The 21,414-nt window shown below is 37.9% G+C and overlaps 1 protein-coding gene across 1 annotated transcript in view; it reads left to right on the top strand.

Moving 5' to 3' along the window:
• The first annotated feature begins 5,557 nt into the window (after window positions 1-5,557).
• Window positions 5,558-21,414, top strand: part of LOC128738637 (limbic system-associated membrane protein) — a 63,423-nt gene continuing 47,566 nt past the window's right edge. Inside the window, exons 1-3 of the mRNA XM_053833930.1 lie at window positions 5,558-5,679; window positions 5,750-5,874; window positions 11,038-11,183. Coding sequence (XP_053689905.1) covers window positions 11,117-11,183 — 67 coding nt within the window. The 5' untranslated portion in view covers window positions 5,558-5,679; window positions 5,750-5,874; window positions 11,038-11,116. The remainder of the gene's footprint in view (window positions 5,680-5,749; window positions 5,875-11,037; window positions 11,184-21,414) is intronic.

Below are 21,414 nucleotides of genomic sequence, written 5' to 3'. Positions count from 1 at the left end.
TTATAAAGTTACAAATCGTTGTTTAACTAACGTATATTCTTCAACAAACTTATTGTGAGCAAAATATCATAATTATTCAATGCCTTAATAATATAAATTGTTGGGAAAATTTATGCAGCAAAACTATCAGCAAATGTAAAATGTTTGAAATGTATCCGTCTGCTGGTAGTCGAGTAATTCGGAGTCAAAATTAGGGTATTCTTTATAATCAAAGTTCTACAGTTCCTAAACAAGCAAACATACAGGTATACTATTTTCAGCAAAGTTGTGTATTTTTACTATTTGTACAATTTTGTAGTACATGGAAAAGTCATACAACAATTACAAAAAGAGCAAAAATAGAAAAACTGACTTTACAAATTTATATACAATAAATAAGATATTTCGATTAAGATTAAGATATAAGATCTTCGCTGCAGAGATAGAAGGTTACTGTCTTTAGCAAAATTTCTTATAATAATATGCTCTATAACTTTGCAGAACACATCAATGTGTTATATTGAGACTGAAGAAAAATATTTTTTTTATTTCACTTTTAGGGGGATTAATAAAAATTTAAATTCTACCAGACGATAGAGCTTTCAATTTCAAGAAACTCTTCCAAAGGTTCGATAAACCTAAAACCAAGTTTTCCTAGTCAAAACTCTAGTGCACACGTTTGGTTTGGGGCTATTGTGCGCGCGAGTAACTGTGTTACAAAAGTTAGCGCGAGTGTTCGACGGTTAATATATTTCAACCGGTAATACCAATTCTTATGAAATTTTGCATATATATTCGTAGTGTCAAAACCTCTCGTTTGATATTAAAATAATTGAAATTGGGTAAGTTATCTTGGTTAAAATCATTATAAATTATTGCTAATTTTGGTGTGGTGTATACGGTTGCTCATGACTTTCAAATTAAACGTCCAATCAAAAAATCATTCAATAGTGATCTATTAGGATATATTATCTTTCAAATGAGACTAATAGCGCATAAATCGGTTTGGCCATCTCTAAGAAACAGGCGATAATTATTACCTTGTCAAAACAGGTTTTTTAAGCATAACTTTTAAACTACTTGTTTGTTTTCAATTAAAAATTCCTGAACAATTTAGCTTTAATAAGGGCTTTCATTTGATACTAAGATCGTTGAAATCGGTCATGTAGTTCACGTATTTTTCACATTTTTGCTTATAACTTTTAAACGAAACGTCGTATCACGAAACAACTCAATAGTGATCTACTAGACAATAACACCTTTCAAACAAAAGTAATAGCGAACCATTCGGTTGAGCCATCTCTAAGAAACACACACACACACACACACACACACACACACACACACACACACACACACACACACACACACACACACACACACACACACACACACACACACACACACACACACACACACACACACACACACACACACACACACACACACACACACACACACACACACACACACACACACACACACACACACACACACACACACACACACACAAATCCATAGATAAGCTTGCCCGCAAAAAAATTCTACAGCTCTATCAGTCGAACTCTAACCGTGATGGCGAAAATGAAGAAGCTACTCCGTTCAGAAGTGTGCGCGGTACCCCGCTGCATCGAAAACGGACATCGTGCGGCACTTTGTGGACGCCGGATTCGCCCGTTCCGGCATCTACAACATCTTGGCACTATTGGACAACAATCAGAGCATCGAAAGAAAGCCCGGTTCCGGACGGCCGCCGACGCTGAGCGACAAGAAGCTCCAAAGGATGCTGAAAAGGAAGACCGGTGAAAAAGTGGCTACATCGCTGCGTGCGCTTGGCCGGGAGGTTGGTGCAACCGGCCAAACAGTGAAAAAGTACCTGGCGAACATGACCTGGCATACATGTCAGGAAGCGGCAGTTCCGTGCACTGGTCTCGGAGCTGCAGGTAATGACGCACCGGCAGCGACTGAATAAGATAGCCAAAACGATTTTCCCGGCGAATCGCGAATTACAGTGGTGATGGACGCCGAGACCTATCTGCCCCCGGATGGCAACGACTGACAGGGCACTTCGTATTTTACTTCCCCCACGAAGGAAGTGAGCTCCGAGGGGAATTTCATTTCACACACCAAGTTCCCCAAGAAGATGCTGCTGTGGCTGATAATCAGCTAGAAAGAGATGTCAAAGCCGCTCTTCTTTCGCTTCGGACTAGCCATGGACGATGAAATTTATGGTACGAAGTGCCTACCGGAAGTTGCGTCGTATTACTATTTGGACGACAGTACTCCCAGGAAAGCTCACAGAGCAAGAGACCGTAGATCTTGGACAACCGGGTCGGCATGCACTAGGCAATAGGAGGGGCTACGCGTACAAATCGTGCAACAATTACGGCATTCCTAGGAAGTTCGAATTTGGGGGAATGAAATCTCTATTTTAACATTTACTGGTTAATTACCACAAAAGTGTGCGTGTGGGTGGTTAGTGTTTTCTAGTTAGTGGGCAACTGGGGTTTTCGTTGCGGTACGTACCGGATCCTGGGCGCTGAGGTTCGTTACTGGTTCAAATGCTGCTTACGGGTGGGCGATTTCGGGTTCTATTGTTACAGTTTGCTGGCATTCCAGCAAATTGCAATGACGGACTGGCTTGTCAGGGAATGGCTTTCTTCTTCGACGTCTTCCTTCGTTGACTCGATCGGTGGGCCACGGACGATACCGATACCGAAAAGGGTCCTCTTTTACGATTAGGGGCTTCTGCCCGAGGATTCCGCGGTCGGTGCCTGGTCACCTTTATGGTTAGGCGTAGATGGTGTTCACCACCTAGGCCGACTCGTGTGCGTGTGAGGGATCGACAATTGGATTAGAATCCGAACCAAAATGCCAATACAAAAGGCCCTGAATAATTTTGCCGTATTCAACTAGTTTTGACTACTTTTAGCAAACAACTTTTCTCTTCCGCTCACTTCTTTCACACACGAACGAACGTCGCTACATATCTGACCATTTGGCGGTTTTTCTATTATGTCTTTGCCCTTTCGTTACCACCCACCATTTTCTTCTCCTTTCGCTGCTAACTATGCCCACCCCCTTCAGGACTGAACTTTCTAACTAACAATTTATGTTTTGTGTTTCTTACTAACCTACTAACAACTTAACAAACATATTTCTTTTTTATTACTTAACCCTACTAACAATTAAGAACATGGAAATACAACAGTTATTAAAAAATAGCACATTTAAAAAATCCTAAGGAGAATTTGTAACAACGGTTACAGTCGTTCATCAAGAAATACCATAGGGGCGAAGATACGGTGTTCTGGCCAAATCTGGCGTTGTCCCACTACTAGAAGCGATCGTTGGAGGAGATGGAGCGGCTGAATATCAAAGTCGAAGAACCCGCCCAACGGCCCTCAGCTGCGTCCCATCGAGAATTTCTGGGTAAACCTGAAGCGTAAGATCTACTTCAACAATTTCCACTTTGTACAATCTGAGTTAATGGAAGTATTATGAATATAGCAGCAACAAAACAACATTTCACTGACCGTAATAAGGGACATTTTCAAATAGAAAAGAGTGTCTCCTAATTTTACTAGCTATACCTATTAGAAAATGTCAATGAGTCGTTTGATAGTAACATACTGCTGCTATTTGCTATTGTTTGAGCAGTTAATATATGCTGTGGACGCTTATAGTGCGATGTGATGAAGCGGAGGGATGTCGTGATGTAAAATTAGTCGCTCATGTCACGTGTCTCATTATGATTCACTGTTAAAACAGACCAGTGGATATCTATTATTGTTTATTCCGTGTATTTAGCTAAATTCAATGTACTAAACCGGGGGTAGGTCCCCGCGTATTGGTTAGCATTCACGCCTCTCACGCCGAGCACCCGGGTTCAAATCCCAACTCCGCAGAGGTCACGAATGACCCAGGCTGTTAAAGTGACTATAATCTAACAAAAAAAATGTACTAAACCAAGAAAATATGTTGCACAGTAACTGTGCTATGTTTTCAATGTTTACAAGCGCTTGATCTAGATTATTCTTACATTAAAGCAAATATACTATATTAACAATATAGTTCACTCCTCTATAATCCTGAAGACACGACTACTAGCGCCATTGCGGCATAAAAGGTTACCAAAGTACACCGTAAATTGAACACGTCTATCGGAAACAACTCAACTTTCAGTATAGAGTTTAGCCATTTCTAGATAGAATTAACAAAAGGGCGAATGTCACAAATGTAACCCAAACGGATGAGTTATTTTCTGCTGGACCAGTATAAGAAAATCAGCTCTCGCTCGGTTTGTTAACGTTTGCCACATTCTCTGGTTTGCTGGTTCTATCTTCAATTCAATTTAATTCAATTCTCCATCATCCCTTTTACACTCATGGAGTTGCGCATATGAAGATAGAATCAATAAAAGGGCGAATGCCGCAAGCGTAAAAAACCATTTGAGAGTTGATTTTGCTAGGCTCGTCCAGCAAAAAATAACTCACGCGTTTTGTTTACATCTGCGGCATTCGCCTTTTTGTTAACTCTATTGAGATATGTGAGTGTAAATGAAGAATTATTGTCAAAAATCTTTCTGTTCCTCACACTCTTTAATGATTTCCTGACCTTGCTTGTTTTGAAGACTAAACATTTACTGGTGGCAGCACCTTATTTTCGTAGCGGCGTATTAAGTGAAAATTGACTAGACGGTTTAAAATAAAAACGTTGCTACAATTTAAACATTTGGTTGGATCGCTAAAACCAAGACTTTTGTCAATTTTTCATGTAACAAACTAATCCGGTTAGTTTTCTTATTGTTCATATGCTAAATTTGTGAAACGGGTCGTATATACATATTAAATGAAACTCCCTCCACTGTTTTCTTTTTCCGAATTAATTCTATCAAAAGGTAAACTATTTCGATTTCCAGTTATGTTATAATAAAATACCATTAGGCAAACGGATACGTGGGCAAGGTTTTGTCGCAAACCGTCAATCAGCAAAAGTAGTCTGATTTGTTCCCTACATTTCATGAATCCAATTTTTTTCATTCCTGATAACAAACGTCAAGGGTTAATACAACAGAGCATGAATGAAAAATTATGACAATTATAAATTAATTGTTTTTAGTTGATTCCTGCACGCTACTGAAATGTCAAAAATGTTGTTCAACTATTACGTACACGTCCGACATTATGGTTCGTAAAAACCTGGATAGTTTCTAGTATTCACAATTAATTTTTATATCTAATGTTACAATTTAGAAGAATGACGTCATAGGGTTAGAGATAGCATATTCAATCTACCGCACCTTTTACTTATGCATTGGTTGCACGCTTAAAAATGTTTGTTACAAAAAGCTTTTAGTCACCTTTTTGTCCGCAAGAGGGTGTTACTTTTGCGTCTTTTCGGATATATATGAGATTTTGCGAAGTGAACTATATTGTTAATATAGTATATTTGATTAAAGACACCCATTGGTAGTATTTCAACTCTACGTAGCGATGAGAGTCGCGCACTGAAGCCATCGTATGTCTGAAGAACGAGCTGCTTTTCTTACTATAAGTGTGAATTTAGTGACATAACATACCATACTGCTGATAATTCTTCCATTGTGAATGCGAAACTCATTTTTATTTGCCTCGTCGCTTCACAATATGGACTCAGTGAGAATTCAGAGCAACGACAGATGCGTGACGTAGCGGAAAGGTTAAATTGCATATCTGTATCCTGCTTCCCTGACACTACCACGCAATATGTTTTCAACTTTCAACTTCAGCTTTCAATCTCTGCTGCGCTCAAAATCCCACATCCAACAGAACCCCCGGAGTACGGAATAATATTACTTAAAATGAATATACCATCAGCTTGACTATTATTATCATCTATAGGACCTTCGTACTGGTAAGCGCAATTGTTGTGTACAACACTTGTTATAATTAGACACCAAACAAAATCCGCATATCGACGGGATCCAGAATTCGTGGAAAATTGCATACTTGACTTAATAAAATGGATTGTATAACACAACCCTAAACCATAAATCTTTTGCAACCTGCAACCATAGCTACAACTGTTTTGGTTCTCGTTTCAAATTCAAGTGGAACATTCGCTCACTCCCTAGCGCTCAGAAGAATCCTTTAGCAATTTTCCAGTAGTCATATACCAAAACAGCACCAACGACAGTGCCTGTCCCTTCGGGGCTGAGGTTTCCGCAAATAACAAGCTCATTAAATAGTTAAATTTATTCAAACATTCGGAAAACTTGTCTCGGCTCCCACGTTCGTCGTCGGTACCGACTGTCCAGCTCACCACATTGCAACCGCTATCGCCGAAGCTGATCCTCTCGTTTCATTTATCCAATTAACTTGCTTCAGAGAGCAGAAGCTGAAGTGCATCTCGTTACCAGCCTTCGTGCACTTCCAGGAATACTTCAGCTGGATTACATTCCCCACTCAATGCATAACATATGGTGTGTTCAAAGAGAATTCACAATCCGGTCACTAATGAATTTCCCGGTGGAAAACTGCTCTTCAGTGGTTACCGGTAAGCCCCTGAAGGTGGTGTATACTCCGCACGTGTAAGTCAATGTTTCAGTAGCAACGAACAAGTACTTTCCTTTAGTAGTCAGACGCTCAGCATAACATTTGGATAGCCCAAACTCGTGAATATTTCCCGAAAAAGGTAATTAACCGAACATTCAGAGTAAAGCCTGGTAATTGCTTTATTCGGTTGGCTTCCATATTACAGGCTAAATACATGTGCTACAATATTATTGGTGCTCTCGATAGCGGAATAAAATATTGTGACTAAACTGAGTAAAATGCTTAAATTTTTGCAGTATTTTCGTAAGTTTAATAAACGACCAGCATTGTTATGCATAAGTATTCAAAATAAAATATTTTTTTTTTGTATGGAACCTGAAAATAATAGCACAACATTCAAAATTTTACACAATAACATTAACCGAAAGCCTCAAACACACCCGGCTCATAGCATGGGGTGAAAAGAAGTCATCGTCTTAATTTTTAGACTTAAATAAATTATTATTAATATCCATTCTGTACGCTAGTATCAAAAGGCTTAATCAACATGTGTGAACTATTAAATTGTTTATAATTGCTTATGTTTCTGTGACACGAATTTGTTTAATAATACATTTTTGCTTTCAGGAGCACATCCTTAGCGCAAAAAATTGACTGTATTTTAATATTGAAGTTCAGGGCGCAAAACTATGCATGCCAGGCTCGTCTCTCAATGTACCCTGCAGCAAAATATATTCATATTCCCAGTAAGAGTCGTATCCACAATTACTAATAATCTACATCCTTTAATTTGAAATGAATTATTTCTGTTTCCCGACTTCACACTAACTGAACTGCTGCTGCATTCTGTAGCATGAGCTAGAATGTTTGTGAATATATTGGTGTATGTGTTTGTGTGTTCCTACATCCTTTCCATCGTATAGCACTGAAAACATATGCAAGTCTGCTTCCTGTGCATAATGTTTCAAACTAAAATCACAAGCTGTTGCTGGCCCGAGCAGGATAAACTACCCGTAACGGAATAAAAATTACCTTAAAGTTGATCAGTAAATCGCCGTACGTTCATCTGAAAGTAGAAAATTAAATTCTAAATTTATTCCAAACATTATATTCCGTCCTTCTGGCGCCATCCTGCTGTTTACAGCAATACCGCTGCAGGGAAGACAAACAAGTAAAATTTTACCTTCTAGCGACGAGCTTCAAAATCATTGGTATCAAGCATCTTCATCGAGAACCGGAAACTTTGTCCGAGTCACATTTGAGAACGTAGCATACCCATACGCCCCCCTTGTCTTTTTCGGATTGCAAATTGCTAGCTCCACGACAGGCAGCAACTAAAAGTTCTTCCTCGGCTCGCAATCAGGTAGAAGGAAACAGTTTATGATTCCAGTTGTTCTTACCATTCATTTTTCCCGGGACAGCATTTACGGCATCAAGGGTGTCGATTAAGCATTTGATTAATTTTACGAAAAAAAACTTTACATAATTTGTATAAAGTTTTCAAAGAATTAAAAATTTTAAATCTTTACAATTTCTGTTTGGTCTTCGTAAAGACCAAAAAAATCTGTCTTGAAAAGGATAAACATTAAAGTCATAAACGTTCAATATACTTGGACTACAAAAACGGTCTGCAAAGAAATTTTTTAAAACTTTTATTTCTTTATAGTTATTAGGTACAAAATTTGTAAGATTTGTAGCCCAAATCCCATATTTTCGCTTCTGTAAATTTTACCACGATAACTTTCATTACTTCAATACCTCCCTTCCGAAACCACCGCAGCTTCGCACAGTGTATGTTCTGGACAGGCGGGTTATTGCTGTTGTTTCCACTTGACTGCTTAGGCTATGGTTGGGTTGATCTGATCTTCCGTTTACTCATATAGTCGCCTGTAGCTTAGGCCGGAATGCCCAGGGCTCTCTCTACGTATGCTTAACTAAGGCGAGTGAGGGTGGGTACCTGTTACCTTTCTCCAACGAATACTCATTTGCCAGCGCGTAGAGCACTAGACAATCTCACCCGGTTTCAAGCTGTGATCCGGAGATGCAGCGTTCAAGATTGGTATATGAATGTAGAAAGTTCCTGTAGTTGTTAATATGAAAACTTTTCGAAGTATATAATTGGTGTGTTATTATTAATATTTCAAGATTGCATGCTGGGTATGAGTATGTAGTGTTCATTGCGTACAACAGAACGGAAAACAACTGCATTTGCTAGGTGGGTGGGGTTTGGTTTGTTCTAGCGTTGTCGATACATTGGATCTGCTCGGTTTGGATGAGTAAGCTTTAAGAAACTCACTCCTTGCTATATTCTCAAGTGAACAGTTCATGCCTTCTATCGACGGTTTCGAATACCGACATGGAAACGTAGTGCGCACCAACCCAAGATGCCATTTACGGCTATTGTTTCTTGTAGCACTTATATATACTTATTTAAACGGGGTTTGTTTTCTCAGTGAGGTTTATTAATACTTCTGATATGTTTTCAGCGGCCGTTCATAATGTTTATTGGAAATGCTTAGATGAAAAGTTTGTTTTTGTAAGAATTGGTTCAAGTTACGTGGAATACTATGCATTTTATTATTGTCTGATATTGGTACTTTATTACCACTAAAACGACCGAGAAAAGGTCAATTTAACCCCCACAAGTTTTCGCTTATTGTCACAGTATTGTAAAACCATTCTGTTTTACCATTTTTACAGGAAAATATATTTAATCCTCTGACGGGTAAGGTCGTCTGCAGATGGTCTTCGCTTTTAGAGCCTTAAAACCACATACAAAATTTATTTTTAATTGACAATGTGGAAAATGTGTTCAAAGCAGATTTCATGCTTTACATACCTTATTTCAATTTAAAAAAATAGCTTAGTAGAGCGTTAGACCTGAAAAGCAAAAAAGAGAAATTGGGTTATTTCATACCTGGTGCTTCTCCAGTTAAATGTTTTTGACAGAAAATCAAAACATGAGTTTCTTTCAAGTGTTTTTTCATGAAAAAATATGTTTTTTATGATCGAAAAATTAATATTTTTTGAAACGATGGGTAATATTAATATATATGTATGACCGCATTTCAAGGTCAAGACTAAAAAACTTGAGATTAGTCTATCGAAAAATTACAAAATCATCATCGGAAACTACAGACTAACGAAACTCCCAGTATTTATATTTTTCTGCGAAAGCTGGGAGTTTTTGTCAAAGTATGTCAAAAGTTTAAAATGAATAATTTGTTGTTTGAGGCATAATTTTGTAAAGAAATAATGGGCCTAAGTGCAATGGAAACGCATGGTTTTTGTTTTCACATGCGTAACACATAACACTATGCAAATCCATTGTATTTTTGCAGCTTTCATTTAAAAAAGTATTTAAAAACCAAAAATGTTGCATATCTGATTTTTTTATATCTTTTTAAAAACAACTCTTAGCATTGCATCAACAATATAAAAAATAGGGGTCTTTTGTATCTACACACCATTAAAACACAAAAAACGAATATTTAAAATAAAATTTAAATATTTAAAATTTTTGCAATCAATAAAATAAATTGACTTCGGTCCAATTTTTTTTCTGAAAAGCTGGCATAGATGGCATAGAAAACCCTCACAAGGAGTACTACGAACTTTTAAAAAAATACATTACAAAATAATTACAACATATTTGATACTAATATTTTTATGCATATTCTGCGTATAAATACATAGGACAGATGCCATATAGTTAACTATAAAATACAAAGAAATATTCATGAAACCTTCCAAATTTTCATACCGCGTGGTTGACATGACAATTTGGGAAAAAGGTAGAAAACACGAACGCAAATGGTAGACAAAATCCGGGGTACCTAAAATCGCTAATAGCTTAAATAAGCTGTAGATATAATCTTTAAACCACTATAGTAGTTTTAGTGTTAAGAGGTTTTCATTAATTTGTAGCGAGTAATATGAAAAAAATATATTTTTGCCTCTACACGCGCTAATAAATATTCTCTTTTGGTAAATCCCACCCGTGAAGGCAGCTACAATTAAGGAAGTAGTTGCTTTAACCATTGGCGGAGGTAGCGCTCATTTCTAGCTATAGCCCCCGGCATTTTTTTCGACCATTTTATTGGTCGACCAAGTCGATTTTTCTAGGGGGGGCTAAATCTTTCTTAGGGGGGGGGGGCTTAGCCCCCTAACCCCCCCTAGTTCCGCCAATGGCTTTAACTATACTATTCGCCTGGGGTTTAAAAACTAGCCAACAACGGGCGCATGCCATTCACAAACACTCGGAATTAATCAATTATATACAGCTAATGATTCCGCTGAGTCTCACTGGCGTGATTTTATACCAGCGTGTTGTTCTATCTGCCTTTTTTCCTCTTAAAAAATATGAAGTTTATTCCTAGACTTGCTATTTTCGGGCAATATATCATTAAGAGGAATTTGCTGCACTCATACATGTGAACACTGAATGTATTCAAAGTTGGCATCAAGAAGCACTACATTTCATTAATAATTTTTCTTATATTTTTTCTTCATTCACCGACAGGATATCCGATTCGGACTCTAACGGACACGGCAGTTGTGGAGCACCAACGACGGCGCAGGAAGAGACGAAAAGGCTGAAAATGAGGAAGAGTATTAGATCGATGATGTGCCTCGTGATATTTCTGCTGATTTTCATCATGAATTATGGTGAGTGTTTTGCTCGGAAACGGAACGCGATCACAGTAGAAATTGAAGCACGGGAAACTTTTCTACAGCCTAACAGGAAACTGCTTGCTACTCAAGCGTTTGCTACTAGTCGGTTGGTTGTTCCAATGAGAGAATGATGAATTATTATGCTTCTCGAATCTAGGACGCTATTAATAAAAACAGAAACAGATTTCAAATATATTGATCGCTAATATTAATAGATGTTTGAGACAGATGCCTCGGTCTTTTCGATAGGCCTAAAACCTTAACAAATCAGTCGCCGTATGTTCGAATCTCAGTTAGAAGACACTGTTATAATCAGTAAGAGTACCATCACAAATAAAGGTAACTCTTCGTTTTGATTCAAAATTTCGCGGTTTTTGAGTTCCAAGTCGCCTCTGCAATCTATAGTCTCTGTAGCAAACACTTTTGGTCGCCTATGAAATGGCAAGAAAAATAAACTTTCCATACCGGGGAAAACAGAATCGAGAAGTAAAACTTTCGCGGTCGCGGAAGCTTTTGTCAATGTTAAACTGTTACCAAAATTGGGGTTAATGTCAGCCTTATACTTTATGCAACGTAATACGGGCGCGTTTCTTAGCACTGACGCTGCACACTAATATTAGGATGCGAATGCAAAGATATTTTTTGTATTACCTAATTTTGAAAATTCAGTAGGTGCGCATATGTCCACCCAGGAATGATTCCTCCTCAGAGCAAAAAAGAGAACAGGAATATTTGCACCTTGCTAAGTTTCAACATAATTCGTTCTTCTCCGTTTTGCTTTGCCTTCACTCTCTCTTAGTACAGACGGCTCAACGACCAATCTGCAAACTGAGCGACCCGCTCATTGAGGAGTAGTAAAGTGTTAATATTTCAAAAAACACCACTGCATTTCATACGAATGTACAATTTCATACGAGCGAATGGTGGATATGGCAACATTCGATTTTGATTTTTGATTTCTTTTCCTTTGTATGGATGGATTTCACAACTGTTACAGCAGCTCTACTCATTGTGAAGAAGCGAAAAGTTACACTTTGTGCACAGACAGCGAGACACAAGTCCGTGTCCGCCAGTTTTTAAACTTAAGCTAACACTAAATGCACTAAACTCGTATTTTCCGAAGGAAAAATTGCATAAATTGTGAAATTCCTGCAAAAACTGAAACTGTAATTGAACATCTGAGCTTATTGCGCCCAAGTAACATTTTGGGTTTTATTACACTCTTAAGATGGCATTTGGGACCAAAAATGGTCATGAAAACCACCATAAGAGTACAATAAAACTCACAATGTTGCTTGGGAATGGTGCCTGAAGACTTCGCGATTGAAATTTTATATTCCTAACGGCAAAAGGTCATTGCTAATAATCCAGATCGATTTCTTCTCCAATTTTCTATAATTTGGTAAATTCTCAGGTACAGTATGTTGTAAGCTGAAGGTCCCTATTCCCCTGATGTGGCTGTCGTCTCAGAGTGCCTGACTGGAAAACCGAGCTAGTAAATATTTGATTAAATATACATACTACATACATCGAATAAGTTAGACACCAAGCGCTACGTGAATACCCCTATTGTTTACTGATCAATAAAAGAATGGTATTCGTTGTTCAGAGACTGAATGAGTATTACCGCTACGATATCACATCATATACCGATACGAAGAAGCAACTCATTCACCGAGATAGATTAGACATTTTACGATATCCGCATGCAGGGACCTGATAAGGTTGTTCATTGAGGAATGGCGTGATGTCCAAAGCAGGCATTTCCAGTAATTTTGCAATTTTCGGCCTTGATCAGCAATGGAATAGCAGTACACTGGCGGTATTATATGCTTATGCTTAATCTATAAAAATGAATTGAACCATTATTATTACCAAAACAAATAGCGTACTTGTGGCACCATCAAAAGTCACGTACAGTATATCTGATCTACTATGGCTGTGAACCATTTCGCGAAATTTTTAACTTTTTAGTTAAAATTTGACAGTTCGATAGTTATTTCTCCTCGAGTGGTTAAAATCAGTTCAGATTGCGAACCATTTCATATTTGACAGATTGATAGTTGTTTTACTCAATGAGAGCATATATAAGGTGAGGATGAAGATATGTTTCTATAACAGCGAATTTATTTATTCAGTCCAGGTTGGGATTGGATGAATTTTTGGTGTTCATTTGCTACTATTTGATGGATAAAATTTATCTTATTTCATTTCGGGTTGAATAAACAAATTTGTTATATGTTAAACATCAAAATTTACATTGGTGAAAAAAAAAATTCAAGAAAAAATCAGTGAAATACATCAAAGCTCTTTCCTCACCTGTGGTATATCTTATTGGCTCTCAGAAGCGAACCACCGAAGTGTCAAAACTAACCATGCTCCCGAGCAGGGTTATTTTTGAAAAACCATCAAACTGTCAAATTTTAACCAAAAAGTTAAAAATTTCGCGAGATGGTTCACAGCCTATGTAGAAGTACTATTCTTCTTATTAAAGTTGCACGAAATTGTTTGTAATTCGGTTGTATTTCGAAGTCTTTTTTACAACGATTTCATCACATCTATGCCTTTGTCATTAAATAAAAGTATACTTTAGCGAAAAGATAAGATTCTTGTTAATACTCATTTCATAAATAAATCATTTCAAAATCTCAGGTAAAAACAAAATTATAAGCTTGAGTTCTTAGGACGAAACAATGGAATCAAAACTGAAAAACTGACTAATAGTGGAACGGACAATGATTGATTTCTGCTATTTTATTGGGTTGCGTTGAAACACTGTCACTCATTTCTTTTCTCAGTTTTTCTTTAGTTTCCCTAAACTGAAGTGCATCCATTGCTAGCTACCAGTCACGTATCTACATGGCGATACGAAAATATTTTATTTTCCAAACAGTGTCACGACCATTCCTCCATTGGAATTCAGGGCTGTTTGTTATCTCAACAAGCGCATATTGCGTTTTTTGCCGTCGGTTGCCGTATTTTTCCCCCTGTTGGAGAAACGGAGATCTTAGAATACATAATCACAAATAATGAAAGAGCTTTTATCTTGATAATGAAATACCGTATTCACGTTTATTGCCATTTTTCAAGATTTGGTAGTTTCCCATTTTCGATCTAACGTTGTTTCGTTCATACTACTCTAACCGCATCACATTGCATTTCGAGATCTCCCTGTCATCGTCAATGTTTCTGGTTTTTAGAATTGCGTTTCCATGCATTCATTTAGAATTGGCTTTGTTTTGTTTCCATTTTCTGCTAACAATCTACTCTGCCTCTGATAAATCTGACCCTATTTAAATTGAAATTGATAAATTGCTGCTGTTTATTGAAAAGTTGGCACATCCCAAGGGAACGTTTTAAGACGGTTGAGTGCTTCCCACCGTATTGCCTTATGTATAGTCATTCGTTGTTAAACGTAGTCGTTAAGGTAAGCTGCGAAGGAACCAACGCTTTACATGGCAGATTGCAGATGGCTGATTGAAACATAAAAAGTTGAGACGACATGGAACCAAATGGTTCGTGTTAGGGGTAAAAACTTGCGTACCGTACAGCAAAGTTGAATGACCATTATGCGAAATAAAGTTTGCTTAAAGTTTGAACGTAATCCAAGATTACAAAATAAAACACAATTTCAAAATTCACAAATTCAAAAACTATGAGATTAACCAAACAAATAGTTTAAATTAAACAGTTAAATCAAATGTTTTTTTAATATTGGTATACATGTCATCTGTTAAACGGTCACCTCTTTTGAATATTAGTACTAAACATTAATGCACTTCAAACACACGCAACAACACCGATGGGTAAACGGGTAACGGCACAATATACAATGCGGTCGACAAACCACCAAAATCAAAAAGACTATGGGGAGTTCTCGACAATGCGCGAACAGCCATTTCAATTCAGGCGAGCGAGTGTAGTAGAAGTGCTAGAATCCAAAAGTTTTATTAGTGCCCAAGTGCCAAATTGAAGATCTTTAAAGAGAATCAACATCCGAGACCCTAATCCAAGCATTCAGGTAACAAAAGCGGAAATATTAAACTTAAATACCGGATGATTTTGTTAAAAGGGTAAATTTTCCACCCTTAGGACCTTTTGGTACCTTTTAGTGTATTTTATTCACACTGTTGTTTTGCGATTGGCGATCGCGTTTCCGGAAGCTTGCGAGCAACCGAAGGCACTTTACACTAGTTTCGGCATAGGCAACTTGACGGTTGGCTACGCCTAATCCGCAAAAGACCAGCGATTGGTCCTCCTCCGCGGTCGTAACAGCAAAGGATCCCCTTCTCGATCTCGCGAAAGTCGGAATCGCCCGTTGCCAGCCGATTTCTGACAACGAAGGAAGCGCCTGAAAGAACTCACCTGGAATGCCTTTCCAGGTCGCCCATTCGCCATCCGTTAAGAGCATAGTCGACGCCATTTTGCCAGTCGGCAGGGAGCACGCCAGTGTCTACATCGCACATAGGAGTATTTGCCCCAAAAAGCTGGCCAAAATTCTAAATTGCTTTTTTCCAGTCGATATTGATAAAACATGATCAGAAATTAAATATTTCCTAATTCTGCATATTAAGTTCAAGAAATTGCCAACTAATCCCCTGTAAAGTGCAATTCGTGTCTTTCTCTTATATTTGTAAAAAACCGATTAAGAACATAACCATTTATTAGGTGTTGGGATGTGTGTATGTATGTGTTTCTGTATGTATGTGAGCTAGTAGAGGTGTATGTGTGATGTAAAAGTGTATGTATGTATGTAAATGTGTAGGTGTGTACGTATACGTATAGAAGCATCACATTCTAGTCTTCTGTTTCATAGTCGCTGCATTTCTCATGTTCCTCAGTTTGAAATTGATTTACCTCCAACATATTCAACGTTTCGGTCGAAAAAGGTTTGCTTTTTTTTCTTGGTATCGGCCTTGAGTTACTAAGCAATGGATCCGAACTAAGCAGAAGTCTATTCAAAACATCTCTGTTGCATTGTGTTCTTGAAAACTTCCTACCAAAGTTTTATTTAGTACAGTATATTGTTTTTTATTAAGAATAATTTAAACATACCTTCCGAAGTTTACACTATAATTTCGAAAGTGTTTGAAACCGTGAATACATACCTAATATGAGAATAAAAGAAATTTAAAATTAACTAAGCCCATCATGTACTTCCTCGAATCACTCTAGAACTCGATGGCAAACCCAATAGAAGTCAAATCATATACCTTAATGCCCAGAGCCGAATAACTTCCGTTAACCTCCACGAAAATGGTCAGTTTACTGATTTGTTGATCGGACGATAATCATTACTACGGTACATGTACGCTAACCATAAGGAGGGTTCTCCGTAACATTGAATTGATTCTCTATAAATGACTTTGAATGAGTGTGTCAAATGGTTCAGGGCGAGACAAACGCAGACTGTGACTGTTGCCGGCGACCTGCAAGTATGCCTTTCTTACCCCGTTCGAAAGGTGCCGGTCTTACTCCCATGGCACGTTTTTTAAGAAGACGATTTTTATAAATTTATTAATCATATTTCTACTTAAATCTCACTGATGAAAAACCATACTAGCTAGAATATATAAAAACTTAAAATTTAGTTTGAAACTTCTTCTGAGAAATAAAGCTTAAAACCTACTCGCGAAAAGTTACAACGGGCTGCGCATCAGCGACACTCGCGTTTTTTTTTTATTATTTTGATATTTGACGATTTAGTAAGCTCGATCTGTTTTAAAACATCTGAAATAATGAATACAAATATGTTGAGTGTTTAATAACACAATTGATTAATGCATTCTAGTAAAACTCTATTGGTGCTGGTCTTATCTCCTGTGCCAGTCTTACCCGCACGACTCCTACCTTAAAATAATTAAATGTCTAAAAAACGACAAAGCGGAACCATGCGGAAGATTTTTCGATTCTACTATATTCTGTGATGTTTGACCTATCTGATGGTGATTGAAATTTTGCCGGGACATGCTCGGAAGGTTACTAAAACATTGATTAAAGTATCAAGATCTTACCACTATTTTTGGGGTAAGTTTCGTAATCACCATTCGTATCGAAGACATTCATTTATTTTATGCAATTATACATGAAAACTATTGAAAAACATTCTTCTTTGCTGATAAATACTTACCCATGGTGAATAGACACTATTTCACTCGGATTTTTAGGTTTTTGCACTAACGAGCGAAAGAACGCATTTTAAAAGCGAAAAAATTTACTGCCGAATGGCGTTCTAAATAGGTCGCTTACTGAGCGAAGAAAAGCATGAATTCAATTCAAAATCATACTAACGTAACTAGTACACTATGCTGAGATTACAGATACTACATATAAATAAAAATCATGCATTTCATATTTCGGACTTATGGCCAACTTTTTGGTTCAAATACTCCTATGTGCATCGGTTGCACATCGTCAGCGGATATCAGCGGGCGATCGCCGGTCATACTCAGCCGCTACCATCAACACGCAGAAGGAAGCAGTGAGTAGTGAAGTCCCGTGAACCACTCCATCAACACACTACACGTTACAATAAAACACTTTACTAGAAAGAAGTTGGCCGTTTCAGTGTAAAATCTTATATCGCGAAATCTCTCCTGTTTGCCTAGTAACGCGCCGATCTTGCAACAAAATCCGGGTTTCGTGCTGCTGAAGTTTGTCGGGGAAGCAACTCACTTGGGAGTTACAACTTAGCCATACCCGAACAAATAAAAATAACAGTTTTATAACAAGATGAGTTCTAAATAACAAGTAATTTTATAACAAAATCTCTTTTGTGTTTTGTTATGAACTTGGCCAGCAAACATCAATTTGATTTATATATCTCGGTTGCAACTGAGAGATACGAAATCATATCACCACATAAGAACATATAAGTACCAAAATGTAGGCAATATACGTGCAAAAATTTAGACAATCATTTGTAATTCTATTTTGCATTCTATACAACGGTTTTTATAACACGCAGCTTTATACTCCTCAATATCCGATTGTTTACAATCATCTATACTGCTTTATAATTCACAGCCATAAGTTGTATATGAGGGCAGGCATGACAGAAAAACTACTTATTGTACATTTCGTTTTGACAGACATACTCTAATCATTATGCAATTTCAATGTAAAATTGACGTGCATACGACTAAATGTGGACTTTCCATTACAATCTTGTGTTATCTGGGTGGTCTCGTTAGTAGTTAAAATAACAAAAATTGTAACAAAATTTGCTCTAAGCATATAGTAAATCTATCAAATTATGATATACTTTGATCTAGTTTATATTAATATAGTTATAGTTTATATATATATGAGTTACTAAAATCAGCCTATTCTATCCTGCTGTATAATTAAATTATAGCAAAGCGTGTTATAAGTAATAGAACGAGATAGAATCTTGGTAGAACATTTGGTGTGTCGTAAGTTTTTCTATCACATTTATAACAAAGTTTGATAGAAATAGCAACATGGATTACAATTCTGTAATATTTTTGTTAGAATCTTCTAATCGGGTATACTTACTTACTTATCCTAGTGCGATGTCCCTCAGGATTTGACCTGCATAATAATGTTCCGCCAGCAAACTTGGTCCATGGATGTCCGTCTCCAATTTCTCGACTGTCCCAAACTTTCCAGGTTATGCTCCACTTGGTCTAAGCATCGTGCACGCTGCCCTCATCTGCATCTGGTACTAACCGGATTCGAGGCGAAAATCATTTTTGCGGGATTGTTGTCCGGCATTCTCACAACATGTCTCGCCCATTTTACCCTTCCAGCTTTAGCAACTTTCTGGATACTGGGTTCGCCGAACAGCTGCGCCAGCCCATGGTTCATCCTTCTCCTCCATACACCGTTCTCACACCACCAAAGATGGTCCTAAGCACACGACATTCAAAAACGGCCAGTCCTTTCAAGTCCTCGACGAGCATTGTTCACATTTCGTGCCCGTAGAGGACTAACGGTCTTCTTAGCGTTTTGGTACATTGGGTACATGGTAGGTATATTTGGTACGAGGGTGAGCCTTACCAGACCTTAGGGTCTTGTGGAGTCCGTAGTAAGTACGACTTCCGGCAAGAAAACGTCTGCGTATTTCTCTGCTGCAGTTGTTATCCAATGTCATCAACGACCACAGGTATACAAATTCGTCCACCATCTCGAACTTGTTTCCGTCGACTACCACGCTGTTGCCTATGACTGCTCAGCAACCGCCTGAAACGCACTTCCGACAATGTCTTCGTAGTCAGCGAAATTGATAATTTGGCTGGATTTATTGAAGATCGTGCCCCGCATGTTAAAACCAGCACGTTTCACAACACCTGCTAGCGCGATGTTGAACAGGAGACAGGAAATACCATCGCCTTGTCGATATCCCCTGCGTGCTTCAAACGGGCTTGATAACGCGTCCCATATCCTCACACAGCATTATACACCATCCATCGTGGCCTTAATCAGTCTTGCCAGCTTGCCGAGAAAGCCGGCCGGTTTTCGTTCATAATTTTCCATAGCTCTTCACGGTCGATAGTATCGTAGGCGTCTTTGAAATCTATGACGCGACACTTTTGGAGGTCTTCCCACGGCTACCACTTGTTAGCGGTGAAAAATGATCTGAGATAGCAATTTATAGGGGGCGTTGAGAATGACAATCACTCGATAGTTCTCACATTCCAACTTGTCACCTTTCTTTTATGTTGGACATATTACTCCCTCCTTTCGCTCCTCCGATAGCTGTTCTGCATATAATACATAAGATATATAGTATAAATAAAACTTAATCACACTTTCAAGTATGCTGAAACAGCACAGTTTAAACAGTCAAAGCAGAATGTCTTTATGTTCTCTTAAACTGGCTGTTTTAATTGCAAATTCTAATTATTGCAATGAATGTAATTTAAACAGCGTTAAATAGTCACCAGAGTGAACACATAATGTATAACATGGGATAATTCTACGTACCTATGTACTGCTAAATATACAAATAGTCCCTCCGAAAAATAAATTAAAAAATAAAAAGCGTAATATCGCAAGTCGCAAGCAGCGTTATCGCTCTTGCCTCCCAGATGGCCTCGCGGCACGACACTGGTCTAGCAAGGCCTTCGTCATATGTTCAAATCTCAGCTGGAAGCGACTGTCAGAGTTAATACGATCGTAGCACCAGCCCCGTAATTGTCATGTGCTCTAACAGTGGACTATGTAGACTGTCGAATAAAAACAGAAAAATATTAAAAACCGAAAGTCTAGTCTATTGATAACGGAATGTAGCACTCAGGTTTTGCTTTGCTTTGCTTTTTAATATGCTCAAGTATGTTTTCTCACGGTTAATTTCTACGACTTTAGAGTTAACGCAGTTTCTTATGACGATATTTGAAACGCGGTCGTCTATGACGACTTTTAACTCAATAATAGTTTTCACGCGCAACGTATCCCCATATAAAAAGTATCGCCATTTAGCGTTTCCTGTTGTATAATACAAACTACCCACAGATTCATTTAAATTAATATTTTATGCAATAAAGCATCATGTAATAAATAATGTGTAATAAACAACTATTATAATGGCACCTACAGCATCCAAACTAATAAACCAAAACTACACTATTCCAGTCCAATAGTGATACATTGGAAAAGTGAATCTAAAACTTTAACACGTTTATTACCAACGTCGAACAATATTCCTCGCGCTATGAAAGGTCACCAGTAGACATTCATAGAAAAACCACACATTTCGTTCTCCACCATGCGCATCGGCATCGCTTATAAATACTTACTTCTTCAAGCTTTTTCCAGACTGCATGATGGTTTATTTCGTTTATCAGTTCATTGTATCCGGTGGGGCGCTGTCCGAAGAAGCCGTCGGTCATTGGGTGGAAGGTAATTTAGGATAATGATCTATTATTACGCTGATAAGGTTATATTTCTCTACTTGCAAGCGAAATGTTTTAGTGAAGAGAAGTTACACCATTTTTGCTCTAAGAAATACAAGAGCACTGGCGTCATTTACCGGCAGACATGCCAGCTACGCGATTCACCGTCAATATCCAAAGCTACGTAACTATATTTTCTTAGCTCAACTCTAACATTTTTCAGTAAGCAGCACATCGAAAAGCTCGCTATCTTGAAGCAAAGTGGCATGTCAACGCGCTACTTTGTGCAGAGTAGTTAAATGAGAAGGCTTGTAAAAAAGCTTTCACACCTTAATATAGCACGCACGTTCCTAAGTAGATGTGTTTTG

Source organism: Sabethes cyaneus, chromosome 2, assembly GCF_943734655.1.
Source record: "Sabethes cyaneus chromosome 2, idSabCyanKW18_F2, whole genome shotgun sequence".
Lineage (NCBI taxonomy): Eukaryota > Metazoa > Arthropoda > Insecta > Diptera > Culicidae > Sabethes > Sabethes cyaneus.
Note: the sequence above shows the minus strand (reverse complement) of the source record. Positions and strands in the feature narration are given on the sequence as shown.